The sequence below is a fragment of the Pterocles gutturalis genome, unplaced genomic scaffold (genome assembly GCF_000699245.1).
Source record: "Pterocles gutturalis isolate BGI_N339 unplaced genomic scaffold, ASM69924v1 scaffold20788, whole genome shotgun sequence".
Classification (NCBI taxonomy): Eukaryota; Metazoa; Chordata; class Aves; order Pterocliformes; family Pteroclidae; genus Pterocles; species Pterocles gutturalis.
In genome coordinates this window covers 48,600-69,905 of record NW_010118576.1, presented here as the reverse complement: position 1 = coordinate 69,905, position 21,306 = coordinate 48,600, and the positions used below count along the sequence as shown (strand labels likewise).

General features: G+C 45.9%; 1 protein-coding gene across 1 annotated transcript in view; it reads right to left on the bottom strand.

Annotated features, from left to right (window-relative positions):
- Positions 1-21,306, bottom strand: part of LOC104463807 (ATP-binding cassette sub-family A member 1-like) — a 75,885-nt gene that overhangs the window by 21,667 nt on the left and 32,912 nt on the right. The window contains 12 exon segments of the mRNA XM_010076279.1: positions 293-464; positions 942-1,055; positions 1,600-1,804; positions 2,432-2,653; positions 3,000-3,222; positions 3,826-4,002; positions 4,096-4,301; positions 5,161-5,349; positions 8,238-8,354; positions 9,054-9,193; positions 9,783-10,023; positions 14,760-14,846. Coding sequence (XP_010074581.1) covers positions 293-464; positions 942-1,055; positions 1,600-1,804; positions 2,432-2,653; positions 3,000-3,222; positions 3,826-4,002; positions 4,096-4,301; positions 5,161-5,349; positions 8,238-8,354; positions 9,054-9,193; positions 9,783-10,023; positions 14,760-14,846 — 2,093 coding nt within the window.

The following is a 21,306-nucleotide window of genomic DNA, read 5'->3' as shown; positions in this document are numbered from 1 at the left end:
TATGCTGTTATGTCAGAAACACAAATGGCATTACTAAAAAACACTGCCAGTAGATTAATTTGGCAGAGCCTCAACCTGAACTGCCTCCAGGTTCAGTCCCCTTTATCTGTGCAACTTCTGAGGCAGCTGCACAACTACGGTAAATCAGCAGAGCTCCACTGAAATCAGCAGAGCACCCTAGTCAGCACCAGCTTGCACACTGCAGTTGTACAGCTACCTCCACCATATTGATAGGAACCACAGTATTCAGAGTGACTTCCCTCACTGCCTTAAATCATTTTTTTGTTCTTACATGGTAGTGGTTTTCCCTGCTCCATTATGTCCCAGAAAGGAGGTGATTTGTCCTTCATAGAAGTTCAGTGTGAGACCATCTACAGCAACTTTCTTGCCATCACGATAAACCTTGACCAGGTTCTGGATAGAAACACCAAGGCTCAGATGCATAGGCTCTTCCTCTTTGCAGACTGGAAGAAAACAGAGCAAAGCAGAGAGAGACATTATAGGTTTTTAACAGCAACTGTGTGGGAGTTCTAACAAACATCACATTCACCCAAGTCTGTGGAGATCCAAGGAGAAATGAGCTATATGAATATCTGACCACATTTCTTCCTCATGGACAGGAACCTTCCACAGAAGTTGTCCTTTAGCTCTTTTCTCTCTACTGGGCTCATCTGGGAGCTGGAGATCTCCAGTGTCACCAGGGTGAGCAAAAAAGGGAGGAATTCTCAACTCCATGAGGCTGGAGTACCCCCCTCCACCCAAGTGGGCAAAGTACCTTGGGTTTTCTGGATACACCCACCTGATCAGCATACCTAAACTGACATAACAAAGGGATGACCAATTTCACCTTAGCCATGCCAGTCCTGCTGTCCTTGGACTCTCCTTTGAAAAGGGCAGACTATAACACTTCACTGCTGAAAGGCTTTGTGTCCAGCACATACCTTCTGAAGGCCCCTTCTGGTCAGGATGAGGGTGCTGCCTGTCCTGCGGTTCCTCACCAAACCAATAGGACTTTGTGAAAGGAAAGTACCAGGGCCTGGGAATCCCGTACTGGCCTAAAGAGAAAAGCATTAAATGAGCCTAACTGCATCTGTCTAATTTCTCATATTACCTTTCAGAACAAGAAGGGAAGTACTCCATCCTCCAGTAAGCCTCTACGTTAGGCAGGACTAAGAAGAGATGAAGACACTGCCAGACTTTGGGGTACGAGACACTTCTTTCCCCAAACTTCACTTCAGGGTAAAAGCCCTCTGCTGGAGGGTGTAAAGCAGCCACACATGGTGCTGATACTCTCAACTCCTCCCCTGCAGCATGGTCTGTGGACTTAGCAATTCAGAGAAAGGAACAGCTGAAGTGCAGCAAAGCTTCTGGGACTAGCTCAGCCACCACCACAATGGGGCACAGCCTCTGCTGGACAACAGCCACTGCTATTAGCAGCAACAACCTCACTGTGATGCTGGTCTGTGGTTTTCCTCCATGACCTTTCTGCAGCTCTGCTTAAGAATGGGCCAAATCTGCACCCTGGCAAATGAGTAGGGTGAAAGGATCCATTTAAAAGTGTGAAGACATGATCCCCCCCCCCTCAGAAGCAGGCCTCACCTGGGAAGACAGACTCAATGTACCACGTCATGACCCCATATAGGAAGGTGTCAAACAACATCATGATGGCAGATGTGGTGATGCTGAAGCCATCTTCTTCTAAAGGGCTCTCAAAGAAGTTGTCCCACTGAACACCAACTCCTTGCTCCTCAAACAGTGCAAAGTACTCACAACCAAAGCCAAAAGCTACTGGAGACAGCAGGCTCTGCAAATGGGAGGAATGAACATGCATTCAGTTTTTCAGAACTAATCTCCATCTGGGCAGCTCAGCTCCAGCACAAGGCTAAGGGACATGTTCTAGAAGCATTGTAGGAAAAGTCAAAGGTTGGAGGAGCATGACTGTATTTGCAGAGAGAGTGGCAGACTCAGTCTTGGTTCAAGGAAGCAAGCCAGCAAGGCCTGAAGTCTCTGCTGGACCACTACCCAGAACTGTTTGTTCCCGTATTTTCTTTCCCTTGCTATTTGGACTTTTATGAGAAGGAAAAGATCACTAAGAGCCACCCTCTCCAGACACGTAAGAAGTGCTGCACAGATGAAAGGCAGCTGATTCCTTCAGCCTGTGTATCTGCTGGTACAGCATCATAGCGTACAGAGATCAAGGCAGCTTAGTCTGGTTGAATTACTGCTACTATCAAAGCCAACAAAACCCTCCCAGTAGCTCCTAGCAGGTTCAATCAACCTCTTCACCAAACCCAGCCCCAATAGCCTCTTATACTGGAAAATCATCCTCCCATTGCCACCTACCCTCCTTATAATCAGTGTCCAGCTAGAGAGCTGCTGAGTGCCCTACTGGTGGAGGCGTAGTACTCATGTCAGTTTCGTCAAGACTCACCGCAAACATCTTGAGTGAGAAGCTGATATAGTCCTGCCAGGCAACACACAGCACATAAGGCAGGTACAGCGCGAAATAGACAATGCCCCCACAGGCAGCCGCCAGGTTGGCCCTGGAGAACACGGTGCTGATGAGGAAGCACTGGAGGATGGTCACAACAGCGAAGATCGAGAGGAAAACAAACACCACGCTAGGGTCGCTGTAAGGCAGCAGATTGCCCATCTGTCAGGAGAACCACAGGAGGATCAGGCTTTGAAAGGGCTTTCTAAGGTGGCTCTAGTACAAGCAGGTCTGCAGAGCTGCTGCTCAGGGGAGGCTGGGTTTGCTGCAATTTACACAACAGCCTTCCCAGAAATGCGGCAGTACCAGAGGCACCCTTCAAGAGTGCTGAATCTACTACAACCCCTCCCACTGTTTTCAGCCCTGTTTTGCTCCAAAACCCTGTCCCAAAAAGTTGCCCGTCAACCCACACTTAGTAATTTCCCCCCAGTGCACCAGTGCAGACCACTGCCTAGCAGGCTCTTAAGGCTCTAGATTCTGCTGCCACAGACCAAACCAGTCAACCCACCTTAAGGATCAGCACCAACAGGCCTGCACTCATCAGGAGAGGAATGAGGCTGCTAATGAACCAGCTTAGCCAAAGGATGCCGTTGTCCAGTCCCATAATCCTCATCGTCTCCTTCAGCCGGGCCTCCTTCTCATACACAATGCCCTTAATTATCACAGCCACTGAGTAGATCCAGGCTAGAGTCATGAAGAGAGGCATGGAGCGGCTCATGACACGCAGAAATCTGAGAGAAAGAAGGAAAGGAGCCAGAAGAGAGTGAGAAACATGACTGTAACTTCAGGTACCACTCAAAGGCTAGCAGAGCATGGTGATGGCCAAGGCTTCAATGCACAAAGCAGCACATGTGCAGAGCACGACACAGGATCAGTGCCTCACAATGAGGTGAGACCGATGGGTCTGGAGCACAACACCAGCCCAGAGCAGTAGCTGGAGTTGCAACTGTTGCTCAGTGGAAGAGCAGATGCAAAGACGTGCCCTTCCTGAGGACAGCTCTCAACTGTCCTCTTCCCACTCTCCCATGCCTAGGTCTCTGCTTTTTTCCCAGTGCTATTTTTGCTTGCATCAGGTTTGGGGATATGGGTACATCTCAGGAAGGTACTCTGTATGTGAAAGTCCTATGCAGACAGTCCTTCTCCTGGGAATGACTCTCCAAGTCATTACATATTCTAAATCCTCCGTGCAGATGCCTTAATTCCAGGGATTGGGAACACCGAGGAGATTGCTCCCCCACTAATAGTAAGGACATAAACAACACCTGAGTGACAAAATCCCATCTGTCCCAAGCCACAGTCCTTCTGGGAGCTTTTGAAGCAGCCTGCATACATACATGTCATCGACGTAACATGGATAGGGCATCTGCTGCACATAAACTCCTGTCTTCTTCTCTGTGCCTGTCTGCACCCTGATGATGGCCTGTTCCACCACATCCTGCAGATAGGCAAAGCCTCCCCAAACATAGCGCATGTCTTCAAAGGGGTCAGCACGGGGACCAGGATCCCAGTACCTGCATCAAGGGAACAAGACCTTTCCATTAGAAATCCTCATCGTCATGTCCCCCTGCAAGAAATTTTTCATACAGCAGCATGTCAAGACTCACCCATCCTTGATCTTGTTGGTCCTTTCCACGTTATCAATGTCCATGCGTATCTTGTACTTCACATGTTGAGGGAGCTCTAGGCTGTTAGGAGCTATTTCTGTGAAGACTATGCCAGCCCAGAACCTCCTTTCATCCAGAAGCTCCAAGGACTTGTTTATAAGCTGTACTTCTGTGGCCACGGGCTCCAGTTTGTCCAAGTTGACACACTAGACAGGGATAGATTTGGAAGAGTTTATGGAATAAATTACCAAACCAGAATATACTTTGTTTATGTTTGAGAGGGAGAAAAAAGGAGAACTCTGCAATGGCAATGCCATGCCCAAGAAAAGGCTGCAGCACTGGACTACTTTGCAATGCCTTGTGATAGCCCAGCAAGTTGCTAGAGATGTCATTTCTTCCTGTTTGATGGTCACCTGCCAGCTGAACACACACCCCAGAAAAGGTATTTTCTGGACAAGAAGTTAGGTGGCATTGTAATACTAGCTGTACGACCTCATCCACACATCAGTTTCCATACTCAATCTTATCTTCTTTGTTAACAATAAACTATGTCTGATTAAAAGCCTCTAAAAATCAGCAGAGAGGTTTGAAGGCTTTGGACGAGACCCCTGACAGGACCAGGCCTGTTGCTGTTTGCACCCACCTGCCAAGATGACCAAGTAACAAGTAGAACAAATTTCATAATTCGCTATGCCTCCCTCAGCTTAAAGCAGCTGCTAGCTTGACCGCAGTCCCCAGCTAAAACCCCAGATGGAAATGTGAGCTGTTACACTGCCAAAGCAAGCGGCAGCTCTCAGCCACCCAGGAACAGCAGGGTGGGAAACCACAACGACCAAAGCGAGAGCTTCAAGAACAAGGCCTACGGTTAGGTTCCTACATCTATATTTAAGCACCTTAATGAATATTTTCTAAACTGCTGTGTACTCAGCCCTACAAAAGCCTAGTCGATCACAGAAAACGGACCAAGGAACATCGCTCATCTGCTTCCAGGAACGCCCCACTGCGTGAGGGGGCACCGAGCTGCTGCCCTGCCCCAGCTCCTTGCCTGCACTCGCAGGATCTCACCTCCATGAAGTGTGAAATAGTCTGGATAGCCTGATCTGTCTCATTGAAGGCATCCACCCAGGTATACACTGAGCCATTTGCCGTCTCAAAATCCTCTGGATGATTTGACAGGAAACGGGCAACGTCCTCCACTGTCCAGTTGGATGCCGGCAACCGCAGGCCCCAGAGAGCTTTGCCTTTCAGCAGCGTCTGTGGATATTTTGTTTTCAAGGGAGAAACAGCTGTTGAGAATTAATGTTAGATCTTCTCTCTCACCAGAAGAACGAGTACTACCAGGCAAAAAATGTGTAGCTGAGAGGCACTCTGCCATACTGAGATGATCAACATGGCAGGGTCCTTTCTCTGACCCTCCCGCTGCAAAGGACGTGCCTCCACCATGCAGTGTGCTTTTCAGGCTGACTAGCCACCTCCATGTCCTGCCACCCCTTTCCCAAGGAGAGGGCAGCAGAGAGCCACGCACAGCTCCACACCCGCGCAGCAAACCAGCTCTGGCACCAGCGGAACAGGGAAGAGGGAGATGTGTGTTCAGGAGAAACATCTTCAGATTATAGCAGTTGCCAGGCTCTGCTCACCTCCCCTCAAACCTCTGCTCCTGGCTGGGATGGATGGGGGTCTGTGGCATGCTTGGAGGCAGGCCCTGTCACAGTCCTGAGCAGAAATACCAGCACCAGAGGCCAGATGACTTTCTTACATATTTTGCTATTTCGCCATCATGTACGGCCATGATGTTCTGCCCCTCTGTTTTCCCATCTGGGACAGTGCTTTTTTTCACCTGGTTTAACTGACAGCTTTCTCAAGATGGTTTATTGGCCCAACACAATGCATCTCACAAGTGCAGTCCAGGCAGAAACACCTGGCATTACCAGTCCTCTGGGCAGACAGTGCAAGAGTAAGCAGGAAGGCAGCACTGATTATAAAGGACACAGCTAAACTGAAGTAGGGGAGAAAAAAGAAACCCTGCACAAGAAAACTGCAAAAATCCTAACCAATAAAAACAGGAAATGGATTTTATACCAAAACAAAAAGGAAGTGGAGAGTTGAGGAGCTTCCCCATGGTCTGCTGTTACCAGCAAACCAAAAAGCAATGGTCGCAGTTTCAAAAGCAGCATCATGAACTGGGAAAGCAGAACAGGCCAAGCTGGCAAAGGAGAACACGCGAAAGGTAAATTTGAGCAAACAGGAATAGGCTGTGCTGCACTCTCGTCACATTTGGTCTCCCAAGGTTGGCCTGCACCACCCTCCCCAGCAGGAAGATTTCCATGGCTGCAGGGAAGGGGCTCAGCATCACCACGTTCAGGGCAACATTAAAGCTCCTTAACTTCAGGGGTACACATTGTCCTCCCTGACATTAGCAGATGCATGAGTATCAAGCCGCAAGTGCCAGAGACAAGCAAGCAATCAGGAAGCAATATGCCAAACAGATTGCACAATCCAGAAAGTTGGGAGATTATGATCAGTCACCCAGCAGCATGGCAGCCTCAGTGGCTAACAAAAAGCAAAGGATCAACCTCCCCCTTGAAAGCAGCCACAAACAGGCAACTCTGTGTTTCAGCCTATTTATGTACAAGTGATCCATGCTGCACCTCTAAACTGAATGCAATGCTGCTCGGCAGCTGCCCAGGCTTTGACAGTGAAGGTTGCCTGCTTGTGTGAACTGCAACAGGCGACAAGAAATGAACCCTGGCTACTGCGCCAACACAGAGGAGGAGACCAGACTGCTGGGAAGATCAAGAATTACCTATCAAAGCCAGCAGCGTTAACAAGAAGCATAAAATACAAAAATCAGAAAAGCCTGGGGCTGTGAAGAAAAAGAAAAAAAAAGTGCAGTGGCATTCACTTTTCAAAGGACATGACTGCAAACCAATATCCAAATCTTGACTTTCTCTCTGCACTCTCTGCAGCAAATGGTTCAATTTACATTGGGTGGCCCTGGTTCTCACCTCCCTCATGCCAACATCTAAAAAATTAACTCATAAAGCCAACAGAGGCACAGGAGTGACAAAAATTATGTCTCCGACCCTCTAGTATGTCATGTCAATGAGGAAGTGCAACAGGGCAGGGCAGAAGCTATTCAGCACAGCATTAAGTTGGGATAAACAAGGAATGAACTTCAAGGCTTAAAAGACCTGGGAAGGTCTCTGTATAACAGCCGGAGTATGACATCCAACTAGCTGCCTTGCAGAGACATCAGGAGAAGCTACTCTATAACTGTTTCTCTGTTGCACAATCCCAGTTTTACATCACCGTGCTTCCAAAGATATCAGCATGGGGTGCAAAGATCCACCCCTCAGAGTTGCACCTGAGGGAAGCAACAGTGAACTAAGCCACTTAAGCAGATAATGCCCCAGTAATGCAGGTCTAATACTTGGCACAGTGCTCCAGGGAGGAGCAGAAACCATGTCAAATCTGAACAAGACTTACAGCCCCTTCTCCATGGTCTATATGCATGGCATGTTATGAAGCGATCTGTTGTAGGATGATGTTTGCTCTTTTCCCATGAGCACCCAAGTATTACTAAATTAAGCATACCATGCAACTCCAAATTAAGTTTTTACAAGATTTGTGTCAGATTACTGCCAAGCATCTAGGTTCAGCTCTATCATGATAAGTATCCAATAAGGCCCGAGGCCACCTGGCATCTTCCAGGATCTGATCCAGGTATGTGACTGCTCACTTTGCTGCTATCATGAGAGCACTGTTGTGGAGAAGTGTACAGCACAGGGAGCTGAACATGTCACCCACCCTACAGGTCCCCAGTTCACAAAAATACCCCAAGCCAGATATTCATACCTCATTAGGGCAACACTGTGGAAGAAACAGCCCACTTCCCCAACGGCTGATTAGAAACGGATGTTAAACATGCACTGCTCCTGTTTGCAACAGGTTGTTACACGAAGGAAGGAATGCCAAGCACAGCGCAAGATTGGTACAATCACAATGTGTTTCAAGAAGGGGTCTCATCCATACTATTTATCTACCCAGCTCAGCACTGAAGCACCATCTAAAATAAATATTTCATCACTTATTGCAGAAGACAACAACAGTGGTGGTGGTTCTGGCAAGGAGAGCATACTGACCCGAATGAGATCCATTTCCTGACTACTTTCCATAAACATCCAAATCTTCGGGCTTATCTCCTCCCACATCCCCCCGAGGTCACGGAACACACCCAGCTCCTGGAATGTCCTGTTCACCTGTCGGCAAAGAAGAGAGGAAGGTTATTTCCAAAAGCTGGCAGAAATCCAGTGCGGGCTGAGAGGGTGCATTGACCTGTCGAGCTGAGTGTTGCTTATATTCAAACAGCAGCTCAGCTTCTGCAAGGACCAGAGTAGGCAACAAATCAAGTGCACTTGGAAGGAAAACAACAGCACTGAGTGTGGATGCCTGTGGCTTTCAAGAAGCACTGCCTGTCAAGGCTTGGTGGAGAATGACTCTGTCTTGGAGATGAAGGGCACAAAGAGGCAGCCCCTCCCTATGTGTTAGAAGAGTCTTGCTGAGGGAGCTTGGGGAAACAGAGAGCACATTAGGTAAACCACAACTGGAAATTATTAAGGATCTGCGGACCAACCTGTAGTGGAGGAAAGGAACGACGCTTGAAGGTTTATCAAGGTCTTCCCCACCCCCATATCCCACATCAGAGACGCAAAGCCTGTGGATAATCAAAAAGGCACCACCAGGAAAACTTCCAGCCAAGTCTAGAAAAAGAGTTCAGCCTGGCCTTTTCTTCTTGAGACTTCACCAGCAAGTGCATGGGAGATGAGAGACAAGGCTGTGCTTTGCAGGCAACCCTTTCTACGGTCGCGTCTGGGCCCAATTTAACAACAGCAGCTAAGCTGCACTGCAGCCACAGGACATAGCTCATTCTATGCCTCAGAGCGTAAGCCTAGACTTACCTCAGTCATGACCTTCCTTATAGCTGGTGTGTCTGGAGTGTACAAGATCTTCCCAATTAGCAAGGGTTTCAAAGCCCTCCAGATAATCCTGGAAAGTGGGCTGGATTCCAGGTTCTTCATCAGCTCATTGCAGTAGGGTGCTGAGGAGGAGAGAACAAAGGTGGGTGGCTGAACAGCACAGTGACAACTGCAGAAGGCATATGCCCCACTTGTGTGGGCTTTAAGGACAGTCACAGCTGAAAGCACAGCATTTGTCAGACAACAAAAACTCTCTTCTTCTGCAAAGCTCCACAAAAAGGTCCTTTCAGTCCAAGCTTCCATGGTCTGCCCAGTAAATATGGAGCACCCGGGTAGCCTCCACCATTAAGAACCACACTGATAGTTTTGCACCCCTCCCACAACCCCACCGCATGGCACACACAAAATTTGTCCAGAAAAAGCCAGATTTCCAAAGGCTGCACACGACTGTGCTCCCTCTCCTCCTGAAGTAGGTCCACTGCACAGCCTTCTGTGGACTCTACACAAAGCCCTTGGGAATCCATCGCATGTGGATATCCTCGCCGCCTTTAAGGGCACATGCAGGAGGCAGCATTTGCATGCCTTTTTGAAACAGCAGAAAGCATGCTGTCCCTCAGGACCACCTGCTTTCATTTGTGGGAGTTTGGGAAACACTAGTGATAACAACCAGGAAGCAGATGGGACCTTGGGCCGTGCCAGGGTTACACTTACTTGTGGAGTTATCATAGAAGTTAGTTACATCGTCTTCAGTACTGTTGCCGCCAAACAGCGCTTTGTAATTGTTATCCTCATACCAGTTCAGGGATTTAATTTTGAGCCCTCCACCTTCGGGATGGCCACACACAATGCGCGACACAGCCTGGTAGATCTGCGTAGAGGAGTTTGAAGCATTCACATTGGTCAGGAACATAACCTCTTGCCTCATATCGCTCCAGCTCTTCATGCTCAGCAACTGGAAGGGGAGGTGAGAGAAGACAGTGGAAGCAGGGGTAGGAAGAGAATTACTGAAAGAAGATCTTGCCACTCTCCTTCAAATCACACATCTGCTTTTGAACACATGAGAATCCTCTTGAACGCAACATCAACAGTAAAGACCGGGAAAGAACACTTTCCCCCACCACAGTGGGAGAAGATAAAGGAAAATCTCTTCTGTGCATGCCCAAGGAATGTGCCCTTGCCAAGTTCTTTACCCTTAAGTTTTCCCCTCCAGTGTTGTAGGTGGTTCCTGCCCTCTCATATGGGACGAACTTCTCCTAACAGTTGCACAATGGCTCACATTCCATCAGAGCCCCCTCATACCAGGTGCAGTGGGGTGCATTGAGTCAGAAGAGGGAGTAAGGAACAACACAAAGTGAGTGCAGCTCATGGGACACAGGCTGGATGAGCTGCAGGCCCCAGCAGTGTCCCCTGGCACAATTCCACCAAGGTTAGCAAGCCTCCATGGATTACACCAAGCAGCCAGTTTGACCTCCTAGATTGGTATCACTTGTCCCTGCCCCAGCACCTCCCTGCCCTTTTGTCAACAGCATTCCCAGAAAACCCTTGAAAACAAGCCCAGCTGCAGCCTATAGCCTGATCACAGCATGAGCCATGCATGCAGCCAGCTGCAGCAAGAAGCCTGCTCCTTCCCAGCCAACCTGGTACCAGGCTTGAGGTGACAATGCACAACTGGCCAGGACAATTGGTACCTCCAGACTCATTTATCTCGCATAAGCATCTACCCCCACTATATAATGAACAAAAGCACCAGGCACTCAGCTTGAGACAATCCCTGCACTAACATCACTGTACTCAGAGGCATGGCTAAGCTCACCACAAAAGAGAAAGCAACGCATCTGCATGAGCACTGGTTTCATGCTACACTTGAGCATTGCTCTCAGACTCCCTGTCTGAAGATGTAAGCACATCAGCAGAGGTTGTGTTCACACAGCCTAGAAATCTGTTTCTTTCAGTAACCTCTGTGACAGTAACAATAAGTGGATGTTAGGCAAAAATAAGGCAAGGGCAAGAATGTAGCAAGTTCCCCCAAGTAACCCTGCTTCCATTTATTTTGACATCAGGAAACTTCTATTCCTTAACCATCAAACAACTTCTTCCATGATGAACTCAGAGTTTTGAATATCTACAAGTATTTACCATCCAACGTATCACTGGAAAGAACCTTCTCTCTCCTCTCCTTAACTTTCCTATGGTTAGCTCCATTTGGTGCCACATTTTTTGCACTGGAAGAGATAGTGAACATTCAATCCCCATCTCTCTTTTCTGGGCCACTCAACTCCACAGACCTCTGTCATGTCTCAAACTCATCTCTTTAGCTGACAAGTCCCAGCCTACTCCCTTGTTCCTTGTGTGAAATCCTTCTAAATGTCCTAATTGCCCTTCTCTGAACTTTTTGGAGTTCTGCTACCCCTTTTTGGAGAGGAACGGCCTAAATCTGTATTCTGTATCAAACAGCAGGGAAATATATGGTTTTACATAGTGTCATGTTAACATCTTACAGTTGGTTCTTCATCTCTTTTAAAATCTTTTCTAGCATAGCAATAGGACAAGGCATAACGGTTTTAAACTAAAAGAGGAGACGTTTAGACTAGATATAAGGAAAAAAATATTTTACGCTTAGGGTGGTGAAACACTGGAACAGGTTGCCCAGGGAGGTGGCAGATTACCCCGTCCCTGGAAACATTCAAGGTCAGGTTGGATGGGGCTCTGGGCAACTTGATCTAGTGGAAGATATCCCTGCTTACTGCAGGGGGGTTGGACTAGATGACCTCCACGGTCCCTTCCAACTCAAACTACTCTTTGATTCAACCTGATTTCTTGACTACTACTGAAATATCAGGTGACATTAACTTGGATGTTCCTGTTGTGCTGTCCAGAACAACAACATGCACTAATAAGGGCAAGCAGAGCTGCTGAGACACTTATTTGTAACTGCTCATCAGCTGCACCTCAGAAACAACTTTAGATGTTGTGGTCCAACTGCCCTGTCCTCAGAGACATAGTAAAGTCAAAGATCATCTGCCAGTTTTGCTCACTGTGTATTGGTTTTGTCACCTTTACTTGAATAAAATGTAGATAACAAAAGCCAGCCACCAACAATGCAGAAAGTACGCTGAAAAATTAAACCCAAATTCATCCAAGGAAAGCAAACCCAAAGTCTCTGGTCTAACACTGTGAGGCAAACTTGACCCTTTGCATTCATCTGTAGCACTGTGCATGCTTTAGATGTGCCCACATCTGGACAAAAATTCTAGATGCCAAACAACAGCTGTTATGTGTCACATACACAGGGAGCCTCTATTTTTAGCTGCCTGAAAACACATGACACATTGATATGATGGAAGACAGCTGTGAGAACAGCTAAAGCCTGGGGATTCAGTATGGGTGTCCAGAGTGACTGCTTCACACGTACTTTCATTTCCTCACTACTCACTCCTGCCTTTGTCTGCACCCTGGTGCCACTCAATCTGGCTCCACAGGTTCAGGATGACTGACAGGACACTAGCATCACGTGACATGAATGAAAAAAGGTCACACACCAGCTTTTGTCAGCTACATATGCTCAGAGGATCCAAGGCTGCATTTCAGGTGTGACAGTCTGAGTGTCCAAAGAGATCCCTTGGGGAGTTTTTGGCACCCTAGGTAAAACAGATGGTTTTTCCTCAGCAAAAAGTCAACTGCTTTAGCTAAAATACTGTAAACTCCTGAATATCAGCAAAGGTACACAAATAGGAAGTGCAGCTAACCCCCATGACCATATGAGGCATTCACCATCTTGCAGAGGGATTGCATTAACAAAGAGCATTTTCACACATGATTTTAAAACAGCTTGAGCAAGGAGCTTTTTTGGCACCAGCAACTTTACAATTGACACGCAGAGCTGCTCTGTTCAAACCACTGAGAGTAAGAATGTCATGTGTGAAGGGTTACCAAGCTATTTCTTCTTCAAGACATCAGACCTGGCTCTCTTGAGTGTTTCTTAATAGTTGGCCTTGCTCTCAGTGTTTAATCTGCCCTCCTAGGTTGTTTTAAAGAGCTCAGGGATACAGATCAAATCAATCCCCATACTCAGAAACAAATATTTTGTTCAGACCATTCTCTAATTAAAATTCCTTGCTAGAAAGGCTCCTAGACATGGCACAAACAATAGTTCTCTCCACCCCCTCAAGTTGCTGGCCTTCAAAACAGGGGAGCAAGTCCCTCTTTTTCACACAGAAATCAGCTAGCCAGACAATAAGAAGTAACTTTCGGTCAAGCCATCTGGAGCAGCTCACACTGTCCGCAAAGGAAAAAGCTGGCTTTGCACAGCAATAGGGCAGAATAAAAGGTAGTCTTAACTAAAACAGCTGCCAAGAAAAAGGCACATTACCCTGGGCTGTTTTCAGCCACATCAGCAAAGTGAATATCACATGGTTTCAATTATTTTTATCCCAGAAAGAAAAAAAGGCAAACTGAAGTGACGTAACGGGAAACAACTGTAATCAAACTCTGACAGGCAGCCTCCCTGGTAGCAGTTAACAGCTCTGCCATGGTCTTAAGTGAAGCTGATCCTGGAATCATCTTAATTTCACCGTAAACAGGACCCAGTGGCAGGCTATGAGACGTGGGGAGGGATGTGTGCCAGGAATTGTTGGTTGGCATGGCGCTGGCTCCCAGCAGCCGCCTCTCCATGGGACTGGAGCGCACGCTAACCTGAAGTGACCCGCTCTTGTGCGTGCTCTCAGAGGTTACTGCCGTTCACTGCGCTGAGCTCTCTCGTGCCGCTGCAAAGACGGAAGACTAGCAAAGGGGAGGAGGCGGCATTGTTTAGTTTAGATGGTTTGATTTCTGCTTCAGGGAGAGAACATTTTGCCTAGTAGCAGCACTTCAAAATCAGAGACAGGCAAAAAGCAACCAAGATAAGTTTCTGGCTCAAACCTCACCCTCTCCCCCCCCCATTTTAGGACTTCTTACGCATGCTAGGCATGCGGGGCTTTTTTCTTAATCCATTGTTTCACCTGCAAAAACAAATACCTGTAGTCTCCATAATGTCACTTTGCCTCTGCAAATCACTGTTTATGTTTTGCCAGAGCCTGTCAGCCAGTGTTGTGATGCCACTGCACTGAATGCTCCACAAAGACCAGAAATCATTCTCTCCCCCAAAAAGTTAAAGAGCAAACAGTAACCTATAGCGACTAAATTTAGATTAGAACAGCCACATCACCTTTTTCACATGCCATACCAGAGACCAGTAGATACAACCAAGTAACAGAAACAGCTGGCAACTAAGTGAAAAATCTAGAAAGGAGGCAAGCCTCCACATGCAGTTGTAAGGCACCGCTACGCATCAGATGTACTGCAAGCCCAACAGTTGTGCCTCTGCTGAGAGGGCAAACCCCACAGAAATTATCTAATTCTTGCTCCTCCCATGAGGACCCCACATGTCCTAAATCTTTAGACGTGTCTAAATCTTTAGATATGCATCTGATAAACTCCTATGGTGTTTGTAACTTAAAGTGAAGAGAGGCCACGAAGTGTGTGCTGCCTCTACAGACACAGGAAGAACAGCTGTAGGATGGGGGAAGTTTCAAAACAAGCCAGGGATTTGGTTTGGAGTTGCACCAAGGAGACTCATGCTTCTTGTACTTGACTGCAGTCTAAGACAGCAACCATGGTGACGTGTTCTCCTGACACAAAGACTCTCCTTACCTCTTTAACAAGCTTCCCAAGGCTCTCTTTCAAAGATTCCACAGTTTCTGACAGATCCCACAAGGAGGAATTGAAAGAAATTCGTCTCTGCAGGAAGAGAGAAAAGGAAACTAGAAGTCACTGCAAGGCACAAAGAAATTAAACTCTTGTAAACATTCTTGTGAAGAGTAGTAAGGACTGTTTACACAGCAAAGTGCTTCATGGAGAGCACTGAGTTGGCTTTCTGTGCAACCTTGAGCCTAAAATACCCTGGGCTTCAGTGCTCCACAATGCAATGGGGACAGCACTCCCCTTCCTCACAGGTTAGGTATGCAGATGCCATAACCAAAACCATCCCAATAAAATCCTGAATGCATGCACATACACTTACAGTGCAAAAGATGGCTTGCATTCCAGGTCACAAAACAAGGACAGCCTACAGGACAGCACATGGATAGATTTGAAATCCTGCAAGCCAATGCTAAGAAGGGGATGTAAAGTCTACACAAGGGAGGAAAAGACCAGCTGGTAGCCACAAGCTTTCAGTGGGACCCCACAGATATGGGGAACTCCTGCTGCAATGTATATCACCTTCATCACTGAGTCCTCCCACCAGGCCTTGACGTTTTTTATCTAAATCAAAGGTGTATTTTAGAACAACCAGCTTCCATGAAACAGCTGATACTTACCATCAACACAAAAGAAAGACTAACAGGTTTCCAGAAAGTGTAAGACTTTCAAGAAACTATTTGCTCTAGCAGGGAGTCACAGTGAAGACAACAACTGGTTTTATTTTACATGTAACTGGTGGGCCTGAATTTTGGTTTGTGGGGTTCTTTTCCCCTTCTGTTCACATACTTGGATTATCGTGCATGGGAAACATTTGGACACAATCCTTTTTCATGGGAATGAAACCTCCTAAAATTTCAGGTTCGCAGCTACACATTGTACCATTTGAAAGCATGCTAAAGTTACAGCATTGCAACACACAGGAACTAGCTAAAGCCCTTGATTTTAGCACACATCTTCTGGGCTGAAGCTTTTCATTTTCACATCTTTCTTGGGGTAATTTCTGGAAGTAAAGGCTGGAGGTTTTCACATGTTCTAGCTGATTTGTTGGAGAGTGATAAGAGCAGGTCAGTGACAGCTGGTGTAAATGGGCACTGTTCCACTGATCTTCTGGGTCATTTAAGGCCTAGCTAACTTTTCTGAGAGCACAGCTACTGCCTCCTTCAAAGCCAGTTCCAAATTCAGGGAGGGTCTCTATAACCTCTATGGATATCTTCTAAACACAATCCTTAAGGTTTGGATGAATCAAAGCACATCATTAGGGCTAAAAGAAAGCCTCAATTCAAACTTCTCACAGGCTGAGACCTTCAAAATGTATTTAAAGAAAGACAGTCAGTAAATATCAAAGCTACAGAGCTGCACTATCATTTCAACAATAAGACGAGGTAGAAAGTCCTAGGTTCATGCATAACAGTAGATGTGCTTGTTTAGCTCCATATACCTCATCCTCCACACAGATTTGTATTGTTCACGGTATTCAGAGGTGATTCAAGGACAAAGTGGGTAAGGAAGAGTTTTCTGATGATACTAATTGGTTCAGAACAGTGAAAAGTCAAAAGCCAGTTGCAAAGGATTAGTGAAAGTCCTCATGCTGACACACTGTTATACCAGGTGAAATTCAGTGCTGCAAAGTAAAGTACACAGGGAGAAGATAGTTCTACCTTAAGATACCCTTTCATGGCTCTGAACTAGCTACTGCCGCTCAGAAAGTGACATCTCAGAATCACAGTGAATAGACAGATCAACAGCAATATAAATCCACAGTGCAATTCTGGTTCTCAAGTACTGTGTGCAATTTTGGGTCCTCCATCTCTGAAGGAACACAAGTACAGAAAAAGGCCACAAGTATGATCCAAGATAAGAATGGCTTATGAAGGCAAAACAATAGACCACAGTTCTTCCAATGGGACCTCTAATGATCTATAGAGGTTATGACAGAGGTCTGTAGAATTAACAACTGGGATGGAGAATGGGAACAGGAGGTGACTGCTCACTGTGCCTCATCATACAGGGCTAGGGAGCTCGCAGTGAAAAAGATCAGTTTAAAAACAAAAACAAAGGAGCTACTGCACACTCAACTTCGTCAAAATGGAGAAATTCCATAGATACTATGCAATGCTGAAGGTACTGACAAGCTAATGTGGGTCTAAGAAAGGCTTAGAAGAATTCATTAAAGAAAAAAAAGCTTACGAAGTGCTATTAAACACCAAGATCCCAGCAGTGCTGAAAAAGCCCGAGTTGCAAGCTACTGAACAGGACATTATATTGAGGAAATGTTACTATATACTTGTGTTACTATATACTTGCACCATGCCTCCTCCACTCTTTCACACACCTGTGTCATGAGTCACTTCTGGACTAGCACTCAAGGGACACTGTGCCGAACAGGACTTTGGTCTGACCCAGTACGCAAGTCTTAGGTGATTCAAGGAGCTTGCAAACCCTACCCTGAAATGTGAGGAGAACCCACCTATTCTTTCACACCCTATCACCCTGACCTTTCTTCCCTAACAAATTCACAGCACTTCAGGTTTGTTTCTCACAAGAACTTGCAGTGATGCCATTCTTACAGAGGGCATTTTGCTTTCTTTACCACCAGTCTTTGCACCCTAAAGCCCACTCAGGGAGCCTCTCACAAGTCCTGTCTCCAGAGACAATGACAAAAATCAGTCACAACTGGACAGTCTACTTTGTACAGATGAGCATGATATGAATTCCCCTGGAAAATAACTCTGCAGTGGCTCATTAAATAGTTCACTACATTCATAAGAGCCCTCTAGATTTGAAGCAGCTCCAGTAAGATTGGTCCCACTGTGAGAGGGTCTTTAGTAGGTGCCTGTACTAGATCTTGAGGGGAAGGGGCAATGACTCATTTTCCAGTGAACTGCAGCAAAAACATCACCTGTACTTTCCAGGCACACTGTGGAAAGAAAGTTCTAGCAGGCTGTGAACAGAACTGCCCTGTACAATTACTGTGTTAGTGGATGGCAAGTCATGCCTTCATCTAGACTAGCCTTTTGGGGCAGCCAACATCATAATATCCTTGATGTACTACAGATTGCACTAAGTGGACTCTGTGTGATTGTTTGTGCATACTACATTAATCACAATAGAGACAAATACTTGGCATGACTAGGGTTGACTGCATAGTCAAAACAAGCCTTAAATAAGCCCCCCTTGTCAGCTCCTGCTAGAAGGGATGGACAACTCTGTTTCTTTAACATGCAGGAGAAAGCATGTGTTCAAAGCTTTGGGAGGTCATAACAAGATTCAACCACTGTCTGCATCATACAGCTAATTGTTTCTGCTTAAAGAGGACATCCTGCCATGTTTGCTTTGAAATAGTTATTACAACTTTATACTGACCTTAGCAGAAACTTTACACTGAACTTTGCAGAAAAATCATGTGCTCTAAGCTTCTGCTTTTATTTCCTGGGAGTGGAAGTCCCAAAGTACATCTGCTTGGAAGTATTATATCATTCTGCTTGCCTGAAAACACTTTCAAATGAGCAAGTAAGACCGCAAGTTCAGTTGCAGCATTTATTTACATTGAGACCTTTTCTAAAGCCATTTTTCAACTGGAATGTACTTATTATTCAATGTTTAGTTCATGCTATCCATATGACAAAATACCACCCGTATTACAAAGAGAGAAGAAACAATCGGATTTTCATGTGCTTACCCACACTCCTCTTCAAGGGCCACTATAGTACACAAGCCGCAACATGCTTATGGCTTATTACAGAACCACACCACTGCAAGTGAGTGTGGCAAAGCTCTTCTTAGGCAGTGCTACTGAGATTAAATGCCCCAGGACCAATTTGACTGGTCTTTGCCATTTAACTTCCCCCCCAAATCTTTTTCAAAACCGGAGATATTTGCAGAGGGAAAGCTGTCCCACAGGCAGGTATTTTTATGATATACGACAGTCTCCACACAGCACACCACCTGTCCAGTAGGTGACAGGTGACTTACTGCTCTTGCTAACCAAGAGTGCCTGTAACTTTTCCCAAACTGTGTAGTTCTTCCATGGGACAACTGCTGGCCTAGCACAAGAAAGCAGGAAAGGAAATTTGTGTGTGTGCAATTGATTGGAGGTACTGTTTTGCTGTTTTTCTCAAACCAGATTCTCCTGCCTCACAGTCTCACTGGCTACACCTAGTACAAGGCAAACCTCAAGACAAGGGGTGTCCACAAGGGGCTTGTACAAACTGTCCTGTGCCCCATAGTACTTATTGTTGGCCAAAAGGCTTCAGAGAATGGTTGAAAATTAAGACATGGGTCCCGGAAAAAGGAATTTGACTTTTTGAAACACTTGTTACTTCTAGTGGAGTAATCAGTCAAGAAAGTAAGTTGATCCTGTGCCTTGACACCCTGTGACCACTTCCAGATACTTTGCTGGGTTTTGATCTGAACAGCCCACCCCAAATAGGTTCTTATATAAGAAGGAATAAGGAGACAAACTTTCAGTTCTCCACCATATCTCTACATGCTTGGCTGTTTTATCATCCTACAGAGCAGGCTAAATTGAAGTCACACAAAGGATCAGTGGCAGAGTTAGAAATCCTAGTGAAAAATTTTAATCAGAAGTCCTTCTTTGTCTTCATTGTACTATTGCACTTTAGGCAACACTTAAGCTGTTCTGGATAGAACAGATGAACAGGTATGCAAAGAAAAGTTTATTTTTTTCCTTTTTTAAAAAAACTTCCTTAAGACTATTGTGCCATTTAGAGCTGATGCATTTCATCATGCACACACTTTATTTTCATTTTTAAAACTGTGTCCTATCATTTGCTAAGACTTACTGTTTTGTTGGGAATTACCTAGAATACTTTTTTTCTTCAGGCTGCAAATGCACACACACTTTAAGCAGGTGACAGAAGCAGTTATTGACATCCGGATCTCAGCCCACATAAACATCCTGACCACTGGGTTCTCAGTCTTGCACCCTCTCCTTCATGTTTCAGCACAAATGTAAGTTTAAGCACACAATCAGTTCAGTAACTTTTAATCCAGATCAACTCCATGTTATAACTGACTGCATTGTCTTGCAGAAGGAGCAATAAACAGGAATGCACAGGGGCAGGAACAAGCAGGTAGATGCTGGCCTGAGTCTTCTGGATTAAGATACTTCAAGAAACTATAGTCCAGATACTTGAGTGGTAAAAACTCTTGTTTTACCATTCAAGCCCTTGGTATTGAATTTACACCATTCTTGCACACAGTTGCAAGTCCTTTTCACCCCAACTGTATTGATTTAATCATATTAAGATGCTCCCTCTCCATAAATCACGGAATGCTGCAACCAGTGGAGCTCAGAGCCCACTACACGAGCCAAAAACCTTCCTCTGAATTGCTGTTGTACCTGCATTTCATTTCGCCCTTACTTTTACTTACTGAAATGCCAGGCTGTGAAGTACATCAAAGGGATTAAGCAAAAAAGATTAAAAATACATATCTGGGCAAACTGTTGGCATTGGTTTACAGGCTCTGTAGTAGATACGGTGCATGCTAGCTTCAGCGTGCATGTCCAAGATTTGACCCACAGTGCCTTTAATGATAAACTGTGTCAAAAGCCTCCTTTGTTGAAACAAAGTTCCTTCTTTGTTCAAAGATGTTACTGTAGGTCAAGGCACTTTTTAGCCTTTAAAGACATTCTGCTTCAAGCATGTTGGTTATAATCCTAGGGTTAATTCGTTTTGCCTGGCCACATTGAAGCCATTTGGTTTTTATTTCATGCAGTGATGCATTACAGCAGCTTAATTAGAGGGTAGCCTGTGACATTCTTCTTAGAAAAACTGTGGACTTTTACAAGACAGTTCACAATACATGGCAGGTTTAGAACTGCTGGCTTCTGGAGTCCAGCTTTTTTCCCTTGGGAGCCAAGATCATGAGCCAGCTTCTCAGAAGTCCCCAAAACTGCACTTAATGTCTTCATCTACTTTGCTGTTGCCAAGTGGCACAGAGTTGCTTATGTCTGCTTTCTTTCACCAACGAACAATATGGATGTGTCATGGTTTAACCGCAGCTGGGAATACCACACAGCCGCTTGCCTGCTCCCCCCCAGTTGGGATGGGGGAGAGGATCGAAAGGGTAAAAGTGAGAAAACTTATAGATTGAGATAAAGACAGTTTAAGAAGTAAAGCAAAAGCCACACACATAACCAAAGCAAAACAAGGAACTCATTCACTACTTCCCATCAGCAGGCAGGTGGTCAGCCATCTCCAGGAAAGCCAGGCTCCATCACACATAACAGTTACTTGGGAAGACAAACGCCATCACTCCAAACATCACCCCCTTCCTTCTTCTACCCCCAGTTTTATATGCTGAGCATGATGTCATATGGTATGGAGTATCCCTTTATTAAGTTGGGGTCAGCTGTCCTAGCTCCGTCCCCTCACAACTTCTTGTGCACCCCCAGCTTACTCACTGGTGGGGCAGTGTGAGGAGCAGAAAAAGGCCATGACTGTGATATTGCTGCTCAGCAGTAACTAAAACA